General features: G+C 40.0%; 1 protein-coding gene across 1 annotated transcript in view; it reads left to right on the top strand.

Moving 5' to 3' along the window:
- AQR (aquarius intron-binding spliceosomal factor) overlaps positions 1 to 20,882 on the top strand; it is a 104,735-nt gene extending 83,853 nt beyond the window's left edge. The window contains exons 30-35 of the mRNA XM_065402921.1: positions 4,836 to 5,007; positions 8,202 to 8,372; positions 10,117 to 10,202; positions 10,920 to 11,094; positions 12,168 to 12,281; positions 20,479 to 20,882. Coding sequence (XP_065258993.1) covers positions 4,836 to 5,007; positions 8,202 to 8,372; positions 10,117 to 10,202; positions 10,920 to 11,094; positions 12,168 to 12,281; positions 20,479 to 20,706 — 946 coding nt within the window. The 3' untranslated portion in view covers positions 20,707 to 20,882. The remainder of the gene's footprint in view (positions 1 to 4,835; positions 5,008 to 8,201; positions 8,373 to 10,116; positions 10,203 to 10,919; positions 11,095 to 12,167; positions 12,282 to 20,478) is intronic.
- Positions 20,883 to 23,532: the final 2,650 nt, after the last annotated feature.

The following is a 23,532-nucleotide window of genomic DNA, read 5'->3' as shown; positions in this document are numbered from 1 at the left end:
ACTAGCTTTGTGCAGGTTTTTCACCCGTTTGTCCTACAAGAGTCTAGACAAAAAACCTTTTACTGGTATCAAAACAGAAATATATCAACTCTCTGAAGCCAGGATTTTCTTACAGCAGTGATTTTCAACATGTGGGGGTCTAAGATTTCCAAAGGGATCTGCACTTTCTTTCAAAAATTTTTAGAGGCCCACAAATGAAAAATGGTTGAAAACCACTGTCTTACAGCATGACCTAGACCTGGGCCCAAGACATTCCATCATTGCATTACATGTCTCAACATTAAACAGCAGCATAAATGCAAGCCCATCCAAGTCTCCTATAGCTGATGGTAACAGTTTCCTTGTGCAGCATGACTACCCAAGCCAACAATTAGGGAAATTTTTTTCTACCTGGGATCTGTACACAATACTGTGTTTTCATGATCCAGGCATTCAAACCTCTATGGAATCTAACTCTTTGTGTTTCCATTTTATAAATAATAATAACTAGAGGAGTTTCTGAAATCTCTGCTCTCAGAAGACACTAGCCTTACTGCATCTTCCACAGGACCAACACTGTTGTTCATTCTCCAGAGTAATTTGTATCAAGATTACTTCTTCCTTCGGTACCTGACAGGAAATAATTCTGCCTTATTAATAAAAATAATACCTAGCTCTTATGTAGTGCTTTCCATCATTAGCTCTCTAAAGCTCTTTACACAGGAGGTCAGTGTTATCCACATTTTATGGATGGAGAAACTGATCGAGGTAAAGTCATTTGTCCAAGATCACCCAGCGGGCCCTTGACAAAGCCAGGAATAGATCCTAGTCTCAGGATAGATAGATCCACTAGGCATTCATTTTACTCAAAGCCTCAATATCCAAAAGGAAAAAGCATTTAAAATGCTAAAATGTACGTTAGTGGAGCCTATCCATATAGGAAAACATCTTTGTTTTCTTTTATTTTCATACCTGGGTCTGAAGCATCTAAACCAATCCTGGCTAGGTGGATCAAGTTCTGTATCAGCAGTGTATTCAGCTACAGATAAACTGATCCCAGAGCGGATAAGAGCCCACTCAGCACATTCATGGTAACATCCTGTCCAGAAAGGAGATCAGCCACCACAAAGGAAATCTGTAAAGCTGCCACCTGGTCATCTATCAACACGCTTATAAAAAGCCCCACAGGCTTGACCTGCATTCCTTTGCAGAAACATCCTTTGGCAGGAAGGTGCTCTAAGCAGTGTACCGAAAATAGACTAATTTTAGAGGAGGAGGTGGAAGAACATTCTTCTTCTGTCCCACTTCTTCTTTCTTTCCTACCAATTTTTCTTATTGCAGTTTCATCCCAAATGTCTCAGACTAGGAGAGCAGTCGAATCCAAAGTGGAACATACGTTACCTTATTTCTGAGACTGGCTTCTCCTCCTCAGTCTGCCCCTTCTGAGATACAGTTTCCAATTCCCTATACCATGGTCTTTTCAAGGCCCCCAAGTGTCATCATTAAATTAGATTTAATCTACTAATAACACTGGTCTACAATTTTTGAGAAGTCGTCTGCTTCAGAGATAAAATGTGCTATTTATTATGTATTTTGATGTGCTGAATTCAAATATGACAATTAAAACAACTGGCTACTGTTGCTAAGATATTTAAGTTTTTACATTTTATGTCTATGTATATTGTGTAGATAGTAGAGTTTTAATCATCAATTGTAAACCTAGGTCTTTTCATGTGTTTATGGTTGCTTTACATGATAATATTTCACCTGTCCTGTTTATGTAACACTTTAAAAATCAGCAAAAGAGTTATAAATAAAATTTATGATGAAACAAAAGGCAAAAAACTATTCTGTACATAGTTTAGTCCTATTCAGTGTCTACTCGGCGCTTCTTGGCTTGTCTCTTGTATTCATTCAATGGAGCATCTCTTGTCACTGTCAAGCAATAGTCTGCAAGCATTGATGGGCTCCATTTGCCCTGATAGCGTTTCTCCATTGTTGCAATGTCCCGGTGAAATCGCTCGCTGTGCTCGTCGCTCACTGCTCCGCAGTTCGGTGGAAAAAAATCTAGATGAGAGTGCAAAAAATGTATCTTTAGTGACATGTTGCAACCAAGGCTTTTGTATGCCTTGAGGAGGTTTTCCACCAACAACCTGTAGTTGTCTGCCTTGTTGTTTCCGAGAAAATTTATTGCCACTAACTGGAAGGCTTTCCATGCCGTCTTTTCCTTGCCACGCAGTGCATGGTCAAATGCATCATCTCGAAGAAGTTCACGAATCTGAGGACCAACAGACACCTTCCTTTTTCTTAGCTTCACTTAACCTTGGAAATTTTCCACGGAGGTACTTGAAAGCTGCTTGTGTTTTGTCAATGGCCTTGACAAAGTTCTTTATCAGACCCAGCTTGATGTGTAAGGGTGGTAACAAAATCTTCCTTGATTCAACAAGTGGTGGATGCTGAACACTTTTCCTCCCAGGCTCCAATGACTGTCGGAGTGGCCAATCTTTCTTGATGTAGTGGGAATCTCTTGCACGACTATCCCATTCGCAGAGAAAACAGCAGTACTTTGTGTATCCAGTCTGCAGACCAAGCAAGAGAGCAACAACCTTCAAATCGCCACAAAGCTGCCACTGATGTTGGTCATAGTTTATGCACCTCAAAAGTTGTTTCATGTTGTCATAGGTTTCCTTCATATGGACTGCATGACCAACTGGAATTGATGGCAAAACATTGCCATTATGCAGTAAAACAGCTTTAAGACTCGTCTTCGATGAATCAATGAACAGTCTCCACTCATCTGGATCGTGAACGATGTTGAGGGCTGCCATCACACCATCGATGTTGTTGCAGGCTACAAGATCACCTTCCATGAAGAAGAATGGGACAAGATCCTTTTGACGGTCACGGAACATGGAAACCCTTACATCACCTGCCAGGAGATTCCACTGCTGTAGTCTGGAGCCCAACAGCTCTGTCTTACTCTTGGGTAGTTCCAAATCCCTGACAAGGTCATTCAGTTCACCTTGTGTTATGAGGTGTGCTTCAGAGGAGGAGGATGGGAGAAAATGTGGGTCCTGTGACATTGATGGTTCAGGACCAGAAGTTTCATCCTCTTCCTCGTCTAATTCAAGTGAGAATGATTCTGGTGCATCAGGAACCGGCAGTCCTTCTCCGTGGGGTACTGGGCGTATAGCTGATGGAATGTTTGGATAATGCACAGTCCACTTTTTCTTCTTTGACACACCTTTCCCACCTGGAGGCACCATGCAGAAGTAACAATTGCTGGTATGATCTGTTGGCTCTCTCCAAATCATTGGCACTGCAAAAGGCATAGATTTCCTTTTCCTGTTCAACCACTGGCGAAGATTTGTTGCACAAGTGTTGCAGCATATGTGTGGGGCCCACCTCTTGTCCTGATCTCCAATTTTGCAGCCAAAATAAAGGTGATAGGCTTTCTTAACCATAGTGGTTATACTGCGCTTTTGTGATGCAAAAGTCACTTCACCACAAACATAGCAGAAGTTATCTGCACTGTTCACACAAGTACGAGGCATCTCTGCTCACTTTGGCTAAACAGAAATGTGTCCCTTTGCAAAATCAAACCCTGACAAATAAGAGAGCATGACACTGTATAATTTCTAGAGCTGATATAGGGCAATTTGTTCAGCAGAGTGATGTAAGCTTCGTTATGACTTCTAGGAATAACATGATGCAATTCATATCATGTATGACGCAATGCCAGCTTCAGATTGCATCATTCATTGTTTTGCCTAAAAAGCAAGTACTGTCCAAACCCAGTCATAGATTTATTCATAGATCCAGTCAAAGATGTATTTTAGTCATTTCTGGTTTAAATTGAGATCCCTTCCCTTTATAACTCACTTATCCTCCGCCATTCCCAAGTCAAGGGTCGTATATACTGACCCAATAGCATATCTTGAAAACTAGAGCCAATCCACAATTTTAAGCATCATTTTCGTTCTCAGTGACCCAGTATTAGTAAAGTTTGACTACATTAATTTCAGAAGCATTTTGGCTGTAGAGCAGTGTAATTTAGTGTTTTCATGTGGCTCTGTATAAAGGTAGATTGGGCACGTTCAATCCCCATGGATGAACCTAACTGCCTCTAGTATTTGCAGTAAGAGAGATACAGTCTTTTGCACTTGGAAGAGGTTGGTTCAGAAGGAAGGATGATCCAAAGGTTAGGGCATTAGCCTGGCATTCAAGAGACCAGAGTTTAATTTCCTGCTCCCCCACAGTCTTCCTGTGCGACCTTTGGGAGGTTACTTACAGCAAAATTTTCAAAAGTGTTTTTTAAGTCCTATTTTCAGAAGTAACTTGCACTTAGCAGCATAAGACTCATTTACTTTAATTGGGACTTAGGCTCCTAAATGTCTGTCACTTCTGAAAATGGAACTTAAAAATACTTTTGAAAATTAGCGTGTCTCTGCCTCCATTCTCCATTTGTAAAATGGGAATGTCGGGTCCTCACGTCACTCTTTACCAGAGGACCGTGGCAAGTTATGTCCATGATCTCCTACCCCTCAGTTGAGGGAAGGGAGAATTGTAGCTCAGACTACAGCCATGTGCGATATCACCATTCACATCCTCCAAATACCTTGCCAGATTCCTCCCATTAAACAGAAGTGAGACCCCAAGTTTCCTACTGTGGAAAAAGAAGCAAAAAAACTTTAAATTAAAAATACCAGGCAACCTTTGAATAGCAAGGCATAGTAATGAGAAAAACAGAAACACTGTATCTATCTGGTTTGCATGTCACTTAAGAAATATTTTTAATCTGAGCCAGGAAGGAGTTCAAGCTCCTCTTACTGTTTTTGTTTTTGTTTTTCTGAAAGCTTGTGTAATCTCTACAACTGGCGTTATAAGAATCTGGGTAATCTGCCTCATGTGCAACTTCTGCCAGAGTTCAGAACTGCAAACGCTGGATTTCTCTATGATTTCCAGCTTATAAACGTAGAAGATTTCCATGGTGTGGGAGAGTCTGAACCCAATCCTTATTTCTACCAGGTAAGAAAAGAGATTCAGTGCCCTATTAGAAATGCATCATTCTGCCTCATTAAATCTGGAAAGAAATGAAGATAGAATATTGATTTCTTTAACTGAAGTTAAGTAAGCTTTCAGAGCATTAAAATGTTTTTTATATTTTTGCATACACAATGGAATGCAGTTTTTAATGGTCAGTCCTTATGATTATTTAGTTATGGAGGTCATAAAAGTATAATAATTATTCTGTGGTGTTTGGCTCTCGCACTGAACTATGATTTTCCTTGACTCTCCCTTCCCACCCCCCAAAAGTAGAAGTGAATTTCCCTTTTTTCTTTTTTTTTGACTGCATATTTTGTTGCAGATAAATAGTTTTTCTGGACCAGTGCCAATTACAACCAGTTGTAATCTTGTTTATCTGCTTCAGCATTAAAATACATGGCAGAATTTCTCTGTCCTTGGAAGAGGGAGGATTTGCTTTGAGACACATGTCCAGACTGGGAGAGTCACTGTTTTTATTGATCTGTATATAGTGTTCCAAAAAATGGTTTCCCAAACCAGCCTTCACAAAAGGATCAAACTGTACTATGTCTATATTGTGTGCATGGATGTGTATATTTCAACACAATGTTGTGTAACACTACATTGTGTAACAGTTCAAGCTGCTCAAGTATAACCACCATCAAAGCAAACATTAAAACACTAGAAAATTCACAATTCAATTATGTCAAATGCTATACCGCAGCCAACAACCAGCTAAGATTAAGCGCAATCTTCATCTGGCCCCATTAATCACATGTGCATCCTCTATCACACTGAAAATCAAATGCCCCACACCTTCAATTCTTTGTTCCTTTCTTACCTAAAGCTTTGTATTAAAAACTGTGGTACAGATGTACAAAAATAGGATCCTATGTTATGGTTCCTATTGTGAAAGTCTTCGATATAATTTGCACAGTTAAGGATTTTCATATGTATGTGTCTGTGAAGATTTTATTTTTGAATCTTGTAATTTTTCTAAGGTGTATAAAAATGTTTGTAATTATGGCTGAGGTCTTCTTTTACTTTTTTAAAAATTAAACCATTATTTGGGTATAGTGAATATATCACTGCTGTAACACCATGTTCCCTTGATTATCTTTATTCATAAGAACTTAATTGTTCTGTAGTTTGTGGAAACTGTAATACTAAAAAATGTACACACTTTCTCATCATAGTAGCTTTTATCCTTTCCATGTAATTTCTGATATTTTTTTTAATGTGAGGTTTTTGTACACACTCTGTGTGTATTTATAGCACATGGAATGTGTAATTGGTGGTTCAGGGTTTTTTAATGGGCAGTGATTAATATGGCTTTCAGAATGCTATTTGTGTTCATGAACATATGAGTATGTCTTTTTGTATAGACTTAAAGGTGACCAGAATTTGTAGACCATGAGTAAAGTGTTCCAGTATTTGTAGCAATAAATTCAACCAAGTAAATCAGAAATGAAACAGGGAAAAGAGGGATGAGTTGTAGCCTGTATTTATATAAATATAACAATTTGAAGAACTTCATATTCCAATTTCAAATTGTTATATTTATATAAATACAGGCTGCAACTCATCCCTCTTTTCCCTGTTTCATTTCTGACAGTGGGATTTTCAAACATCCTCAGCATTAGGTTAGTTTTGTTGCCAATGGGAACAAAGTCAGTGGGAGTTTTACCAATGGCTTCAGTAGGAGTTAAATCACTGCTAAGCACTTTTGAAAAATCTCAGCCTTAAAACTTATTCAAAACTATGATACTTATTTAGAGGTATCTGTATACTATGATTCCATGGTTTTGAGGCAGTATAAATAAGAGTTGTAATTTCACTTTGTCTCCCGTGAGGAGGAAATGAAAAATTACAGTTTGTATATTGTAGTACTCAAAGGTCCCACTGTACAAAGCAAGATACAGTCCCTGATTCAAGGACTTCTGATAACTTCAGTTTTAATCCTATATTGAAATGAACTAAGAGTATTTGAGCATTTCCCAAGAAGTTATTGGTAGGTGGGACTGATTAAGCATACAGTAACTCCTCACTTAAGGTTGTAGTTATGTTCCTGAAAAATGCGACTTTAAGCAAAACGATGTTAAGCGAATCCAATTTTCCCATAAGAATTAATGTAAATGGGGGGGGGGGGTTTACATTCGGGGGGGGGGGGGGGGAATTGCCAGACAAAAGGCATTGTATACATTTTAAACAATTTTAAACAAGCAATTTAATTCAGGTATAAGTTTTAAACAGTTTTAAAGAAACAATTTAATACTACAATCATCATTGCTGAGTATGAAGGGAACCTAGTCCCCTTCGCCTTACCCCACACAGGCACAGCCCACTGGCACTGCAGACAATGAGGCAAGCAAGGAGGCTATAGGTGCCGTAGGCTAGGAGAAGCACGTTGCACAGCAGCAGTTGCAGCTTCCCCTACTGTGCAAGCACCAGGGGCGGGGGGCTCAACCCTCGGCCCGCCCAATCCACCCCTTCCCCCAAGCCCCCACCTCTTCTCCCCCCCTGCTCCACCTCCTCCCCCTTTACTCCACATGCTGCATCCTCGCTCCTGCCTCCTGAACGCCGCAAAGCAGCTGATTGCCACGGGCAGGAGGTGAGGGGAGCACGGGGAAGGCGCTGACCGGGGGGGGGGGTTGTAGGGGAGCTGATGGGGGGGCTGCCAGCTGTGGACAAAGCAGGCAGCCAAACGACATTATAGCGGAGCATTGCACAACTTTAAACGAGCTGGTTCTGTAATGAAGCAGGGACGTAAGATCGAAACAGTGTTAAGCAAGAGGACTTTAAGTGGGGAGTTACTGTATTTACACATAGCTTATTAGCATTAAGCTTTTCATGTAAATATTTTCTTGATTGATCTGTTCATATCACACCCATAGTCACAGAATTGCTCAGCGCATCAACAGTTGTAACCACAGAAACAACAGTTAACAATAATATGATAACTGGGATTTTCAGCAATCCCTTTATTCATGAGGAACCTAAATTAGATGGATGAAACCTAAGGCTATCTGTTGTTCGTTCCTCTCATTTTTCTACAATGAGCTTGTTTTTCAGTGCTTTGATTTATTTTAAACATGGGTCTTCTAAATGCACCAGGATGCCTCAGTAGGGTCAACTCACTCCCAAAATCAGAGGCACAAATGAGCCAGCTAACATTTTATTTTCCTTTTAAAATGCAGAATCTTGGTGAAGCAGAGTATGTTGTAGCACTCTTCATGTACATGTGCCTGCTTGGTTACCCTGCAGACAAGATAAGTATTCTGACAACCTATAATGGACAAAAGCACCTGATCCGGGATATCATTAATCAGCGTTGTGGGAATAACCCAATTATAGGCCGACCAAACAAGGTAATTCTCAAAATAACCAAATACTTATCATTCTCTGACTTTTTAGAATTATAAATTACAAAACAATATACTGTAATTATATAGTTTCACCAATACCTACATGATCAGTTCTTTCTTTGATGACTACAAATGTTATATTCACTGGGATACTGTGGATAGACCACTGTTCCCAAGATGTTACTCAACAGTACATTAATCTTTTCACTTACTTTTGTTTATTTGGACTCTTGCGTAGGCTGTATAACTAGATGAAATATGGTGCTCCCAGGTTGCAAGCTATACAGGAAGGATAAATTAGATGGCTAGCAGTGTTACACAGCAGAAGGACCATAATTACTAACAAAAGATCTTTCCAGAGTGTAGATGCCCACTTGGTGAAATATCTGGTTAAAATTCCTAATTAACAGAAATACTAACATAACTGTAGGAGTCTGTTTATTCCTGGGGGCATTCTGCGCCAAAAATTTTAAAATTCTGTGCCAAAAAAATTAAAAATTCTGCACACAGTATTTTAAAATCCTGCAAAATTCTGAAAAGTTTATTTGTCAAAATAACACTACATAATCACACGAACTTCAATTATTTAGGTAATTTATCTCAAAATACCTGTCAGCAAGTATGTCTGTAACAATACAGACACGCACAAAAATTCCCCCAGGAGTAGAAAGTTAAAGAAACCCCTATGACAACCCAGTCCCTGTCTCTGCCCCCTTCACCACCCCTCCAGAGCCCAGCTTGGGGGCCAGAGACCCACAACCCCTCCCCACCCCCCCACCCCGAGCCCAGCCACGGTGCTCCCCCAACCAATACATCCAAACCCCCTTCCTCCCAGAGCACAGCCAGAGGGCCCCTCTTGCCCAGATACCCACACCCTCTTCCCCCCCCCCCCCCGAGCCCAGCTGTTGCCACCCCAGCCCAGACACCCATCCCTTTCCTTCTCTCTTCCTCCTCTTCTCCCCCCCCCCCCCCCCCCGCCCCTAGTGGCAGCCAACAGATAGAGGTGTGAGTGTCAGATCCATTGTTTAACAATTGTTGCTGCTCAATTAGAATTGATATGTTAAGTTGGTCACTTATTAAGTGGGAGCCAACTGAGTGACAGTGAACTTTAAATGGCAGATGTCAAAACTATATGAGGAAAATGGTTAACAGCAGGCTAAATGTAAAAGAACATAGATTCAGCCTTGAATACATAGGTTTGTTTTCGCTCGTTCAGTAATCACCAAGGATAGCTGAAAGATTATAAGCCTGATTTTATGGGTCTCCCCTTAGAAGTAGTATTCCAACGTTTAAGAAGACATCAATGAATGTTAAAGGTGTTCAACTCCTCTTAATTTCTTTGGAAATTGCAGATACTCGCCTTGTCTCTCTGAATCAGAGCTAAATACAAATATTATTGATACTTTCCTGTGATTTTTGTTTTGAATACTTTCATAGTCTTCAAGCCACTACAATCTCTCTAGTAAAAAAGGGTTTGTGTTTGCCATAGTTCCAGGCCATCAAGGTTGATGTTTTTCTGGTAGTGGCTAGAAATGAACCATAACAGCGAGTGATAAGGCATGCTCTTCCCCTCTCTCCAAGTCATGTCAACCTTCAGCATCAATTTAGCATGATACTTTTTGCTGCTGGAGGCCAGTTTGCTTCTACTAAATTCCAAATTGTTCTTAATACCTTTGGAAATGCAAATATTTTTTGGAAGATACAGTAGATGAGTTAATCTTAATTTATCTTTCTTTTTATCTTTTAGGTGACAACTGTAGACAGATTTCAAGGTCAACAAAATGATTATATTATCCTTTCATTAGTGCGAACCAAAGCTGTTGGTCATCTTAGGTATGTAAGAAAATATCTTCACAAATGCCTTAAAATGTGTAATTCACTTCACCTAATTTTACCAGAGCAGAATTTCTGGTAATGAGTGTCCGTATTACATGTACTAAATTGTAGTAACAAAATCAGTGTGACATATTGAAAGAAGCTCAAAACCAATTCCATATATAGCTGTCTGGTACCCACTTCACAGCCACTTTGTCCTTCACTATTGGGTCATATCTAACTAATGTAATTGGTGCATATTATTGCAGGTACAGTGAATTTAATATTACCTTATTAAAATAGTAGCGAATGCAATGCTAGTTCAAGTAAAGGCTTGAAATAATCTTGAGAAAATGGTCTGTCTGAGCTTGATTTGTGTATCTGAGGTGTTTGGCTTTTGTGTAGTTCCCTTCTGATGTGCACATTTTAGAATGTCTGCACTTCAGCTGTGGAGGAAAAAAGAGCCTTTGGAGGAAAAAGATGGACACAATTTTGTAGAAACATCTTGTTACTGTACATGAGCTTGAATGTAAATCTTTACTGTAAATACTAGAATAAAATATTGAAAAACCTGAGAAAGATATTCCCTTATATCTACAGATTTCCTAATGCTGTATATGCCCTTTAATTATACGTGGCTGTGAGATTAATGTTTTATGAAGATGTTTCAGTGGCAATCAAAGCACTAGAGGTAGTAAAAAGACCATGATCTATTTGATGTTTTGTTTCCTGAAGGGATGTCAGACGTCTAGTGGTTGCTATGTCAAGAGCCCGGCTTGGGCTTTATATCTTTGCAAGAGTATCCCTGTTCCAGAATTGCTTTGAGCTAACTCCAGCTTTCAGCCAACTCACAGCTCGACCCCTTCAACTGCATATAATTCCCTCAGAGTATTTTCCAACAATCAGACAGGTAAGCACATCTGTTCTAAATTGTACTACATAGAATAGTGTGTTAGCAGTCCACTTTCTTCACTGGGTGCATAGTAAAAGAGACAGGATTGCAAAGCTTCCTCATTACAGACAAATGTTATTTGGATACTTATAGCCCAGGAATTTGCCATGTTGCACCAGCTGTCATTAATTGAATTGTTTGTATTTTAGTTATACATATACAATTTAGTTCAGTTATGTGTGTTTTCTTATTAAGCTTTGCTTGTGCAACACTGAATCGACAGTATACGTTATTTTACGTTAAACACTTAAGTACAATGAGTACAGTATGTTGGATATTTTGTTCCTGCTAAAACCACTACTTGGAGTCATGTAAATTATCTGAAATAAAACACATGGCTTCTTAATAAGAGAAATATAAATTAATATTTGACACAACATATTGAGAAGTATTGTTTAATCTATTAATCATCACTGTCTTTTTTTACCTTGAATTCTTTTTGTGTGATTGTGTCACATATATTGAATTGAGATATCTAGAATCTAATAGATGTGTTTTCCTGGAATGATAGGATAGAAGTTACAAATATAACAGTGGAATTTTAGTCTGTGCTTCTAGATTATAATGGTATTTGTTCCTCCTTTTGCAAGTGGCCACTTTGGTATCTTGGAATCAAGAGGTTAATATTCCAAACTCTTAGGTTAATGTTGCTACTGTAAATTAAATGAAACAGTTGATGCTGCATAGCGATGGGACTTTCAGCCCCCATAGCAATATGCGCATGTAAAAAAAAAGAGAGGTGTTTCTAAGGAGACTATTTTAGTAATTTTTTTCCTATGCCTTTGCAAATTTTCCAAATGATGTCTCTTTCTCTCGATGTATAGATAGATAACCCTCCATTACATTTATAGGAGCTGCATATCTAGACAAGAACCTAGTCCCCTTCCCGCCACACAGTCTTGTTTAAAATACATTTAATTTCACTTTTGTGCTTTTGCATTTCTTCCCTAACATGGGAAAAGCACCTTTCTGAAGATCCATTGTGGTGTTTCTGTATTACTGAATATTAACTGTTCTTATTTTTCCCCTAGAATGGAGAAAGGTCTTCTCACCAAGTACATATTATAAAGAACATGCCTCAGATGGCTAACTTCGTGTACAACATGTATATGCACGTGATACAGAGTACACGCCACTACAGACAGGTAAGCAGGCTTATACATTTTGGAAAGCATGCATCTAAAATGTAATTCACTGCAGAAAGTAACTTATTCAGGGGATGCTTTTGAGATGGGTAGGCTAAAATTTGATGTACCAACTCTTATCTTACATTGGTTTCCATAGTCCCTGTAACTTTTTAGATCAGTGAGGCAGGGAGAAAGTGATTCCTTTTTTTTAATTTAAAAATGCTTCCTGCAACACAAGCACTCAAAACTCCCCTTGTATTAACAAATATATGAATGCGATGGATAGAAACAAAATGGTGGTAAGGAATCAAATTTTGTTGCTGGCAAGAGTTATTTGTAGGAAGGAGCAAGAACTGTTTTTATTTAAAAAAAAAAAAAAAAAAAACACACAAAACCAACACTGATACATTATTCGGGTGTCTTCAAGTACAAGAGTATCAATGCAGCGGTCACTGGGGTGTAACAGCTGGAAGTTAGTTACCATCGGTGGACTAAAGAAGTTTAACATTTCTGAGCAGTGGCCTCTCTTCATACAAGTGTTATTATTTAAAAACAAATTTTGAGCTGGGTATGTGGGAGAAAGTGTACAACAATGTATTGTATAGTTAATGAGCTACTTAAAGTATATCATGCAAGCTAAGCTTCCCCATATGAAGAACAGCTGGTGGAAAATGAAAGCCGAACAGCTTCAATCAGCAGCAGACTAAAAAGACTCCAAATGTTGTTGTTTTTTTTATGAGCTGAAGATTGTGTATGGCCCGCAGTGTAATGGTATCACCCCTGTATGAAATGCGGATGAGTCTCTGCTGCAAAAGGACTGTGGTCAAATTCTGAAAAGGTGGCTGAACACTTCAATAAGGTTCTGAACTGCCCATACATAACAATCAGCATCAGCACTTTATGATCTTGAAGAACTTTCAGTTCAAGACCAACTCTCAGTTTCACCGAACATACGTGAAATATGGAAAGTTGTCAAGCAAGTGATAAATGGTGAAGCAGTGAATCCAGCTGGTATTCCTGTGGAGATCGTCAAATATGGAGACCACGAGCTGATCAGGAACATCACTGGCCTCTACTTAAGGTTTTAGGAATGGGCGACTGTGCCACAGAAACTTACAGATTCCAACATTATTCACCTTTACAAAAGGAAAGACAGATGTGTCTATCGATGATGTATCATTCAAGGTCATTGAAAAATTTTGCTACCTAGGCAGTGTAGCTTCACCAAATAGAATGATTTGACAACAACATTAGGAAGTACATTGGGGCAGCCAGCAATGCCTTTGGAAAACTTTAGTGTCATCTTTGGAATGAACACGGTGCCAGACTGCAAACAAAAATTGATGTTTGCTGTGCCATCATCATCACCAGATACCTCTATGGCTGTGACATGTGGACTATCAATGCCACATAAAACACTTGGATCAATCCCACCTATGAAGTCTACAGTGGATATTGGGAATTAAATGGCAAGATTTGGTTCAAAACACCAAAGTCCTTCAGTGCCGCAACATCACAGGCATTGAAGCTTTTATAATGAGAGCGCAGCTAAGGTAGTGCAGTCACGTGGTCCATATATCTGACAGTAGAATACTGAAGATGATCTTTTACAGAGAATGGCAGACTGGAACTCATTTTAGGGGCAGACCAAGAAAACGTTACAAAGACTTTCTCAAGGCCTGTCTATCAATGTTGACCGGGGAACCCTTTGGTCATGACAAGGTCCAATAGCGTTCGCTCCGCCACCTCAGACTGAAAAATGTTAAGAGCTTGCTGATTGCTGCAATCAAGGAGAGAAGTGAAATCTGTAAAGTTAAAAGCAGCACACATTTATCTACAGTTGTCTTCACCTGTGGCACTTGCAGATGGGGCTGCAAGTCTGAAATTGGATCTTGGTCTCATCCCAGGATCCACAATAAGTGGCTAGCTCATCCATCGAACTCAGTGGAAGACTCACTCATATGTGACCACTATTTTTAAAAAGAAACAGTTGAAATAATAAAAATCTTCATTTTTAAAGGAAAATAGAATATACACAACATGTGGTATGGAGTTTGTCCCCTAGTTATTTCTTCTCTTCCAATACCACCACCCTCACCTGAGGCAGACCAGCCCACTCCTCTCCTTTCCTCCACAGCCAGTTGTCTGGCTATCTCCACAACTACCCAAAACCTATGTAAGTGTGTCTTTCTTTCTCTTGCTATGTGATGATGATGATGTGGTTCTGGAGTTCCATATGGTGGATAGCGAGATGGTTCAGCATTTATGCAAAGAGTCAGGGATAGGGTTTGCTAGCAGTTAATTAGGCAGAAGGGTCCAAGTATTGATTAGCAGCCAACAAGCAATCATCAGTGGGCACTAATTTATGCAAACACATGTCTCTGCCTCGTTCCCCCTTCTTATCCCTTCCCTCCTCATTTGTCAGTTTATTCACTTGCTTCTTATTGTCTAAATTGTAGTCTGTGAGCTCTCTGGGGTGGGAACTGTCTTTGTGGTGATTTGTATAGTGGGGCCTTGATCGTTGATTAGGGTCCTTAGCTGCTACAGCAGTTGAAATAATAAAAATAATCATTAAGTAGTGCTACATGCTAGAAACAGTTGTGTGTGGCATCAGGCACTAATGATGATATTTTGCACTTGCATAGCTCTTTGACCTAAGAATGTAAAAGAACTTACAGATACATTCATAATTTTGCTAGCATCTAACTACAGTAACTCCTCACTTAACGTCCTCCCGGTTAACGTTGTTTCACTATTAGGTTGCTGATCTATTAGGGAACATACTCCTTTAAAGTCCTGCAATGTTCCCTTATAATATTGTTTGGCTGCCACTGCTCTGCCCGCCCAGCGCTCCTGCCGGGGAGCAGGGTCGGGGTGCGGGGACTTGCCTCGCTCCACCCACCCGGCACTCCTGCCAGGGAGTGAGCAAACCCCCGACTTTGTTGGAATACTACTTCTACTGTACTGGTGAGTACAGTATTAAATTGTTTAAAAATATTGAAAACTTACACTATATATGTATATAATGCCTTTTGTCTGGTGGAAATTTTTTTTCCTGGAACCTAATCCCCCCGTTTACATTAATTCTTATGGGGAAATTGGATTCGCTTAACATCATTTCGCTTAAAGTTCATTTTTCAAGAACATAACTAGGACATTAAGTGCGGAGTTACTGTACCATTGCTAGCATCTAAAACTAACTCATTAATAGCTAACACTAGCAGTGCAGCTACTTGTTCCCTACTGTGACAGTGAGTCATGCTCTCCCTGCAGGAAAAAATGGAGCCAAAAATTGAAAAAAACAAATATGCAGATATTAGAAAGCATTGTAATGTGTTTTCCATAATCCATTTTAGTACAAGAAGTTATTTTTGATTTATATTAATCCATTCTTACAAAAAAGAAATGAGAGGCAGTAATCACACGGGAGGCAAAATGAAACCAGCTGCATCATAGAAGTCCCAGTTTACATCTGCCATCAGGAAGCATATCTTTAGTAAGGATAAAAGAATCTCAGATTGAGAAATTCATCTTTTTCACATGTTCTTAATTGGTATTCACCATACATTATAAAGACCCATATGGTAACTTCAGAGTTCATAAGATTATTTCTCGACCTCCATAATTAGCCATAATAACAGCTATATAGATCTCTCCAGAGTTGTCATAAACACGTAATAGCAATGTCAGCTAATTGTAGATAAGATTTCACTGTAATTAAATACATAATTTATAGTGTGAAGGAAAACTCCCTTTGTCTGAACTTTGGGTTCATTAAAACCATTCTCAGTATTACCAAGAAGTATCCATCATGTAGCTGAATCATACATTCACATCTCTCCTCAACCTGGAGTTGTGCCCAGCACTAGCAATCTTTTTCAGCTGATTGTATCTTCAGTCTTCTCTGCCAGGTATCCATAATGCTGTTAATACTACTGCTCTTAATGCTTTATACTTACATAGTGCCTTCCCACCTGAGGACAAAAACACTTTGCATATATTAAATAATTAATCTTCACAATATTGCTGTGATGCACTATGGGCTATCTAAGGATTGCTTTATCAACTACTCAGACTTACTGTTCTAAGTTCTTTGCTTTGGATAAAATTCACACAAGTGTAGAGAGCCTGTACAACACGTTCCACACCTTTTAATCTATGTGATAGTGTTTCCCTGGAAGAGGCATCGTGCTAGCTACAAATAGGCTAGTACAGAGAGTTGTTGAAGACAGACCTGGAAAAGGACTGCTGGATCAGATCTCAAGAATACCCAGTGGTTGTAAATGTCTGCACCAAGGTTTGTGAAGGGGCTGTGCTGCCTGTTTCAAGCCATAGATGGAGTAGGAAGAAGGCATAGTGCAGCCCAGTGATCTTCCATAGAATCATAGAAATGTAGGACTGAAAGGGACCTCAGTATGTCATCTAGTCCAGTGCACTACACTGAGGCGGGATTAAGTATTATCTAGACCATCCCTGACAGGTGTTTGTCTGACTTGCTCTTAAAAACCTCCGATGATGGAGATTCCACAACTTCCCTAGGTAATTTGTTCCAATGCTTAACTACCCTGACAGTTAACAAGTTTTTTCCTAATGTCTAACCTAAATCTAACTTCTTGTCCTGTCCTCAGTGGTTATGAGGAACAATTTATCACCCTCCCCTTTTTAACAACCTTTTACATATTTGAAGACTTACTGTGTCTTCCCCCCTCAGCTTTCTCTTCTGTAGACTAAACAAACCCATTTTTTTCAATCTTTCCTCGTAGGTCAGGTTTTCTAGGCCTTGAATCATTTTTGTTGCTTTTCTCTAGACTTTCTCCAGATTGTCCACATCTTTCCTGAAGTGTGGTGCCCAGAACTGGATGCAGTAATCCAGTTGAGGCCTTCTCAGTGCTGAGTAAAGTGGAAGTGTATCTTGCTTAAACACTCCTGCTAATACATCACAGAATGGTGTTTTCTTTTTTTGTGACAGTATTACATTGTTGGCTCATATTTAGGTTATGATCCACTATAACTCTCAGATCCTTTTCTGCAGTATTCCTTCTTAGGCAGTCATTTCCCATTTTGTGTTTGTGTAGTTCTTTATTCCTTAAGTGGGGTACTTTGCATTTGTCATTGTTGAATTTCATTCATTTATTTCAGACCATATCTCCAGTTTGTCAAGATCATTTTGAATTTTAATCTTGTCCTCCAGAATGCTTGCAACCCCTCCTACCTTGGTATCCTCAGCAAACTTTATAAGTGTACTATATCCAAGTCATTTATGAAGATACTGAATAGAACTGGACCCAGGACAGATCTCTGTGTGAGCCACCTGATATGCCCTTGCAACTCCTTTATGAACCATTGATAACTACTCTCTGAGTACAGTTTTCCAACCCATAGTGCACCCGTCTTATAGGTTCTTCTAGGCTATATTTCTCTAGTTTGTTTGTGAGAAAGTCATGTGAGACATTATCAAAAGCCTTACTAAAGTAGAGAAATATGACATCTACTGATTTCCCTCTATACACAAGGCGTGTTGCCCTGTAAAAGAAAGATATTAGGTTGGCTCGATATGATTTGTTCTTGACAAATCCATGTTGACTGTTACCTATCACCTTATTTTCTTCTAGGTGCTTACAAATTGATAGTTTGATTGTTTGTTGCATTATCTTTCTGGGTGCCAAAGTTAAGATGACTGGTCTATAATTCCCTGGGTTTCCCAGCTAGTTTCCCAGCTAGTGCCGGATGTGCTGGGGGGGTGGGGTGGGGGAATGGGATTTCTTCTTCCCCTGTAAGGAGTGGCCAGGACCGAGGCAGACCACCCCCAGAAATCTCCCCCAGCTGCAAGAAGCTCCGCACACCTGTCCTTCCCCTATTTTCTGTTTCCTGTGGCTGAGGAGCAATGGGGAAGGGGTAATTGTACGGGAAGCTGCTCCCCTGTCCACCCAACCTCCTACACCCAGGCCCCCTGCCAAGCTCCACCCCACCCCCCGCATCCAGACTCGCACTGAGCCCCTTTCCCCTGCATCCAGACCACCCCCCGCTGAGCCGCCCCACTCAAACCCCCATCCCAAGGAGCCCGAACCCCCTGCACCCAGACCCTCCTGCCGAGCCCCACCCCCTCACATCCACATGCCCCCGCTGAGTCCCAACTACCTTCACTTGGACCCCCCCTGCAGAGTCCCAATCATCTTGTTCCCAGAAACCCCCAGTGAGCCCCTGTGCATCCAGATTCCCCCACCCCACCCCCACCAAGCTGCCCACACCCAAATTGCCCCACACAGAACCCTCTAACCCCACGCCTGGATCCCCACTTAGCCACTCCACACCTGGATCGGGGGCTAGGGCTGGGCATGCATGCAGGACTCTGTCCCTCTCACTCGCTATCTTGGCGCTTCTGGCGCAGAAGCGCAGGGCCCTGGGGTATTTCTGGGGCAGGCTGGGCCCTTGCGCTGTGTCAGGGTGCAGCCTCACCGCCGAGTCTGTGTCCTGAGTGTAGGGGAGGAGTTGGGGGAGGCTGCAGGGTGATCTTCCACCTCCGTGCGCCAGTGGCCTCTCCTCCCCACTGCCATGCTGGAGCCTCCACGTTTATTTATTGACAAATAAAATATGCAGAATTTTAAAATATTGTGCACAGAATGTTTGTTTTTGGTGCACAATTCCTTCAGGAGTACTTAGTCTCCTGTTTATAGATAGGTACTATATTGGCCCTTTTCCATCCTCTGGTGTATCTCTCATCCTCTACGAGTTCTCAAAGATAATCACTAATGGCTCAGAAATCTCTTCAGCCAGTTCCTTAAGTATTCTAGGATATATTTCATCAGGCCCTGCTGACTAGAAGACCTCTAAGTAATTCTTAACTTGTTCTTTTTCCTATTTTAGCCTCAATCCTACCCCATTTACAGTGATAGTCACTATGTTAGTTGTCCAATTACTGCTAACATTTTTGGTGAAAACAAGTAAAAAAATGCATTTAAGACTTTGGCCATCACTACATTTTCTGTCATTGTCTTTCCTTCCTCATTTAGTAATGGGCCTACCCTGTCCCTGGGCATCCTCTTGCTTCTCATATATTTGTAAGATGCTTTCTTCTTGCCCTTTATATCCTTAGCTACTTTAACCTCTTTTTGTTCCTTGGCCTTCCTAATTTTGTCCCTACATGCTTGTGGTGTTTTTTTATGTTCATCCTTTGTAGTTTGACCTAGTTTCCACTTCCTTTGAGTTTCAGGTCGCTTAAGATCTCCTGTTTAAGCCAGGGTGGCTTCCTACCATAGTTCCTATCTTTCTTATGCATTGGTATAGTTTACTCTTGTGCCCTTAATAATGTCTCTTTAAAAAACTGCTAACTCTCTTGAACTGTTCTTTCCCTTAAACTTGCTTCCCATGGGATCTTACCTACCAATTCTCTGAGTTTGACGTTTGTCTTCTTGAAGTCCATTGTCTGTATTCTTCTGTTTTCTCTCCTACCATTCCTTAGAATCATGAACTCTGTCATTTCATGATTGCTTTCACCCAAGCTGACTTCCACCTTCAGATTCTCAGTTAGTTCCTCCCTGTCAGAATCAAATCCAGAATAGCTTCTCCCCTAGTTGCTTTCTCCACCTGCCGTAATAAAAAGATGTCTCCAGTGTATTCCAAGAACTTGCTGGATAATCTGTGCCCTGCTATATTGTTTCCCCAACAGATGTCTGGGTAGTTGAAGTCCCCCATCACCCACCACCAAGTCCTGTGTTTTGGATGATTTTGTTGTTTAAAAAATGTGTAATCCACCTCTGCTTCCTACTTAGGTGGTCTAAGTAGACCCCTCCATGACATCATCCTTGTTGTTTTTTTTACTTCTTTTATCCTTACCTGGGTGTTTGAGTGAATTCCACTACCCCCAATTTACTAGGGGTGAATTTCCCCCCTTCTTTTATAGGATTTAGTTAATCTGGAAAGCATGAACTGGTAATACATGAGTATATGCTAAATTAATTTTCATTCATATCTCTATAGGAGTTGCATTAATTGTTTCCTAACATTCAAAAACAGTAAATACTTATGAATGTAAGGGAGAAAGACATTTATGACTTTGGTGGTTAGTGTTTCTGGTCTTATGCACAAATTATTAAAGATATTTAGGTCTTAGATCTAAGGTGAACAATTAAAGCTAAAATGGAAATTGGTATACAAGTCTTATCATAAAACCTGAAGTTATGTTTGTGTATTGAATAATCTTCCCTTATGTTATCAGGATTTATTGCCCCCACCAGCCCTGGTTGAAGAAAGTGAAACAGTTCAAACTCAGGAAGCAGAAGCGGAAGTTGAAACCAAAAGCACATCAGTGGAGAGTGAAGAGACGACGGTGAAGGAAGAGGGAGAGACAGTGAAGGAAGAGGGAGAGCATCGGAAAATGCCAGAGCATCCAGGAAGAGATAGTGATAGTGAAGACAGTGAAGCTGAGACTGAGACAGAAAAGTGATCTTTACCCTCAATATGTTTTGGGCACAGACTGGAGATGGTGACAGAGCCAAAATAAGTTGGACCTTATTAATAGCTGGCTGTGTAATGCGACCTGTTCTGCATATTTTTCACTGAATATTTCAGTGGACAAATTTAATGGTTGGTATATAGTGGTAAATATTAATGGGTATTGAATTCTTATCAGTATCAATACTTTGTAGTTATTCATGTCAAGTGGCTAGTGCTTTTCTTTCATTTAGTAAAAATGTTTTTATACTTTTTAATGTTTTGGTTAGAAAAAGTAGACATTTTTAATATGTTCATTGATTCAACCATCAAACTTCTAGTGATTTTAAGTATTTATCTTCAGGCCCACTTCACATTCACTTTCCCTAACGCTTATATATAAAGTGGACAGTGGAGAGGTTCAGAACCAAACTGCCTATGCTTCTATGCAGAGATGTTGGTATGGGCCCTAATTCAGCAGGATACTTAAGCATGTGCCTAACGTTAGACACATGAGTAGTCCCATTGACTTCAGTGGGAGTTAAATACATGCTTAAGTGCTTTGCTGAACAGGGACCTCTGAGAGCAGCATAAGACCATGTGCTAGCTGTGCTCTTTTCATTGCTGCCTTCTGCTGCTGTTCTTAGTTTGTCAGCATAGACAATAAAAAAGAACTTTCATTTTTATTTTGAGAGACAGTAATTGCCCATGATAAAGTAACATCGAATAAAGGTGAAGGTCGTTTTCCACATGCACAGGAACTGGGTCTGCAAAACATCAAACACGTAGTGAAACAGTGCTTGAGTGGATTTTCTGGGGTAACTTCCAAACATCCTTCATAAGCTCCTAGGGAGTAAAAGGTTTTCCACTGATTCAGCATCTGCCAACTTGGCAATTGATTCAGTTAAACACACAGTTCTTTCTCAGTAGATTTGCAAACAAAGCAGTAGCCATTGGACCATCCTTCATATTCTTTGCTGGCAAATGAAAGATAATTCGGTTGTGAAATTGCCAGCAAGATTTCCTCAACAAAATATAGACAAGAAAATCATTCATACTAATGAATTAAAACATTCAAGTTTTCTAAATATCTTTTTAGTAAAATGAGACTCAAATGTAAAGAAAAACAATTAGAAGCAAAACTTGCCTCCCCTCCCTCCCCACCCACACACACACCGCCAACATGATGTATGATAACCCCTACCCCCATCATCTTCATTAAAATCAATCTCCCTTCCCATGTCTCTCCTATTGCACATCACAATATCTAGTTTTGGTACTCCAGCCTTTTTGTGAGCTGCTACATTTGTTTTCTGAACTCAGCCAAACCAGCAAATGAATCACTTGAGAAGCGTGTGTGTCTGTCTCCATCCATCACTTTTAACAGAGAGGAAAAAAATGCACAGGTTCTTTTTTAAATTATCTGCTAGTGGAGGGTGAATGGTGCAGAGTTAAATATATGGGTGATACAGTTTCATAAACTAACGTGCATATGTTTAATCAGGGATGAATAGTACAAGGCCTTCGGGCAACATGTGACCAGCTCAGCTGAGGGTCGTCTTTGCTTTCCAACCTATTTTCTATAAATATTTGAGTGTTTGACAATCATCTATCTTGGGTTTTTTTTAAAAAAAAAATGGAGCAGGAGCATGTGGTATTTGTACGTAATTAATGAAGCAACTGAAAGGAGGAAAATTGATTTTTTTTTTCTAAAATAGGTAGTTGAATATTGTAGCCTGATCTATAGATTATGAATAAGAATTTGCAGCTATCACTTTGAGGGTTGACAGATCCCAAGATCAGGCCTAGTATTATTAAAATTATTATATAGTTGGGAACCCTGATGTGCACAGGTGCAACATTCACACTATAGGAACGCTTTTATTTACAAATAATTTATTAATACATTTAGCAAAGTCACAAACTTTTTATTTACAAATAAAAGCTATCACTTTGAGGGTTGACAGGTCCCAAGATCAGGCCTAGTATTATTAAAATTATTATATAGTTGGGAACCCTGATGTGCACAGGTGCAACATTCACACTATAGGAACGCTTTTATTTACAAATAATTTATTAATACATTTAGCAAAGTCACAAACCAGTGGTCATCATTCTGGCCCCTCCCAAGGCCTACATCTCCCTCTACTATTGCCCTGGGATGCTGCTTTTATAATATGTTTAATGCATATTCAGTAGGAGTTTTCCCCCTCTTCCTTATTTATATTTCCTCCCCTTACCAATGTTAAGGTGTCCTTAACTATCTCAGTAGCAATAAGAGTACAGAGCCTGACTGAATGCCTACAGCAACCGGAGAAGATTAGAAAGAATAAAAGAATGAGAAGATACTGTGGAATGTATTTGCAGACTCACTGGCGATTTCCCCAATGCCTACCCCACATGCTGATGCACACAGAGTCTGTGTTGAGCTGTGCTATATATGCAGACCCTTCTGCGTGGTCTCCAGAAGTCTTGGCTCCCCAGTGCAATTTGTACTTACTCTGCTGTGTCCAGAGTAGGAGTATAGATTTGCTCCTAAAATGGTGAGGAGAGTTGTGAAGGGGATTGGAAGGGAACCGAGATTGTACTAAACTAATAGCAAAAGCTTGAATTACTGTTTTACTGCATCCTCATTTGGGGCATGCCTCCCTGGGGGATTGAGGGACAACAAGGAGTGGGAGGGGAGAAGAATTAAAGGTCTATTAACTTAGAGTATGTCTGCACTTAAAATGCTGAAGCAGTGCTGCTGTAGTGCTTCAGTATAGATGCTATCTACACCGACAGGAGAGGTTCTCCCATTTACATAGGTAAGCCACTTCCCTGAGATGGTGGTAGCTAG

This window comes from Emys orbicularis, chromosome 4, assembly GCF_028017835.1.
Source record: "Emys orbicularis isolate rEmyOrb1 chromosome 4, rEmyOrb1.hap1, whole genome shotgun sequence".
In the NCBI taxonomy this organism is placed as follows: Eukaryota; Metazoa; Chordata; order Testudines; family Emydidae; genus Emys; species Emys orbicularis.
The sequence above is the reverse complement of the archived record's forward strand: the minus strand, read 5'-3'. Positions and strand labels throughout refer to the sequence as shown.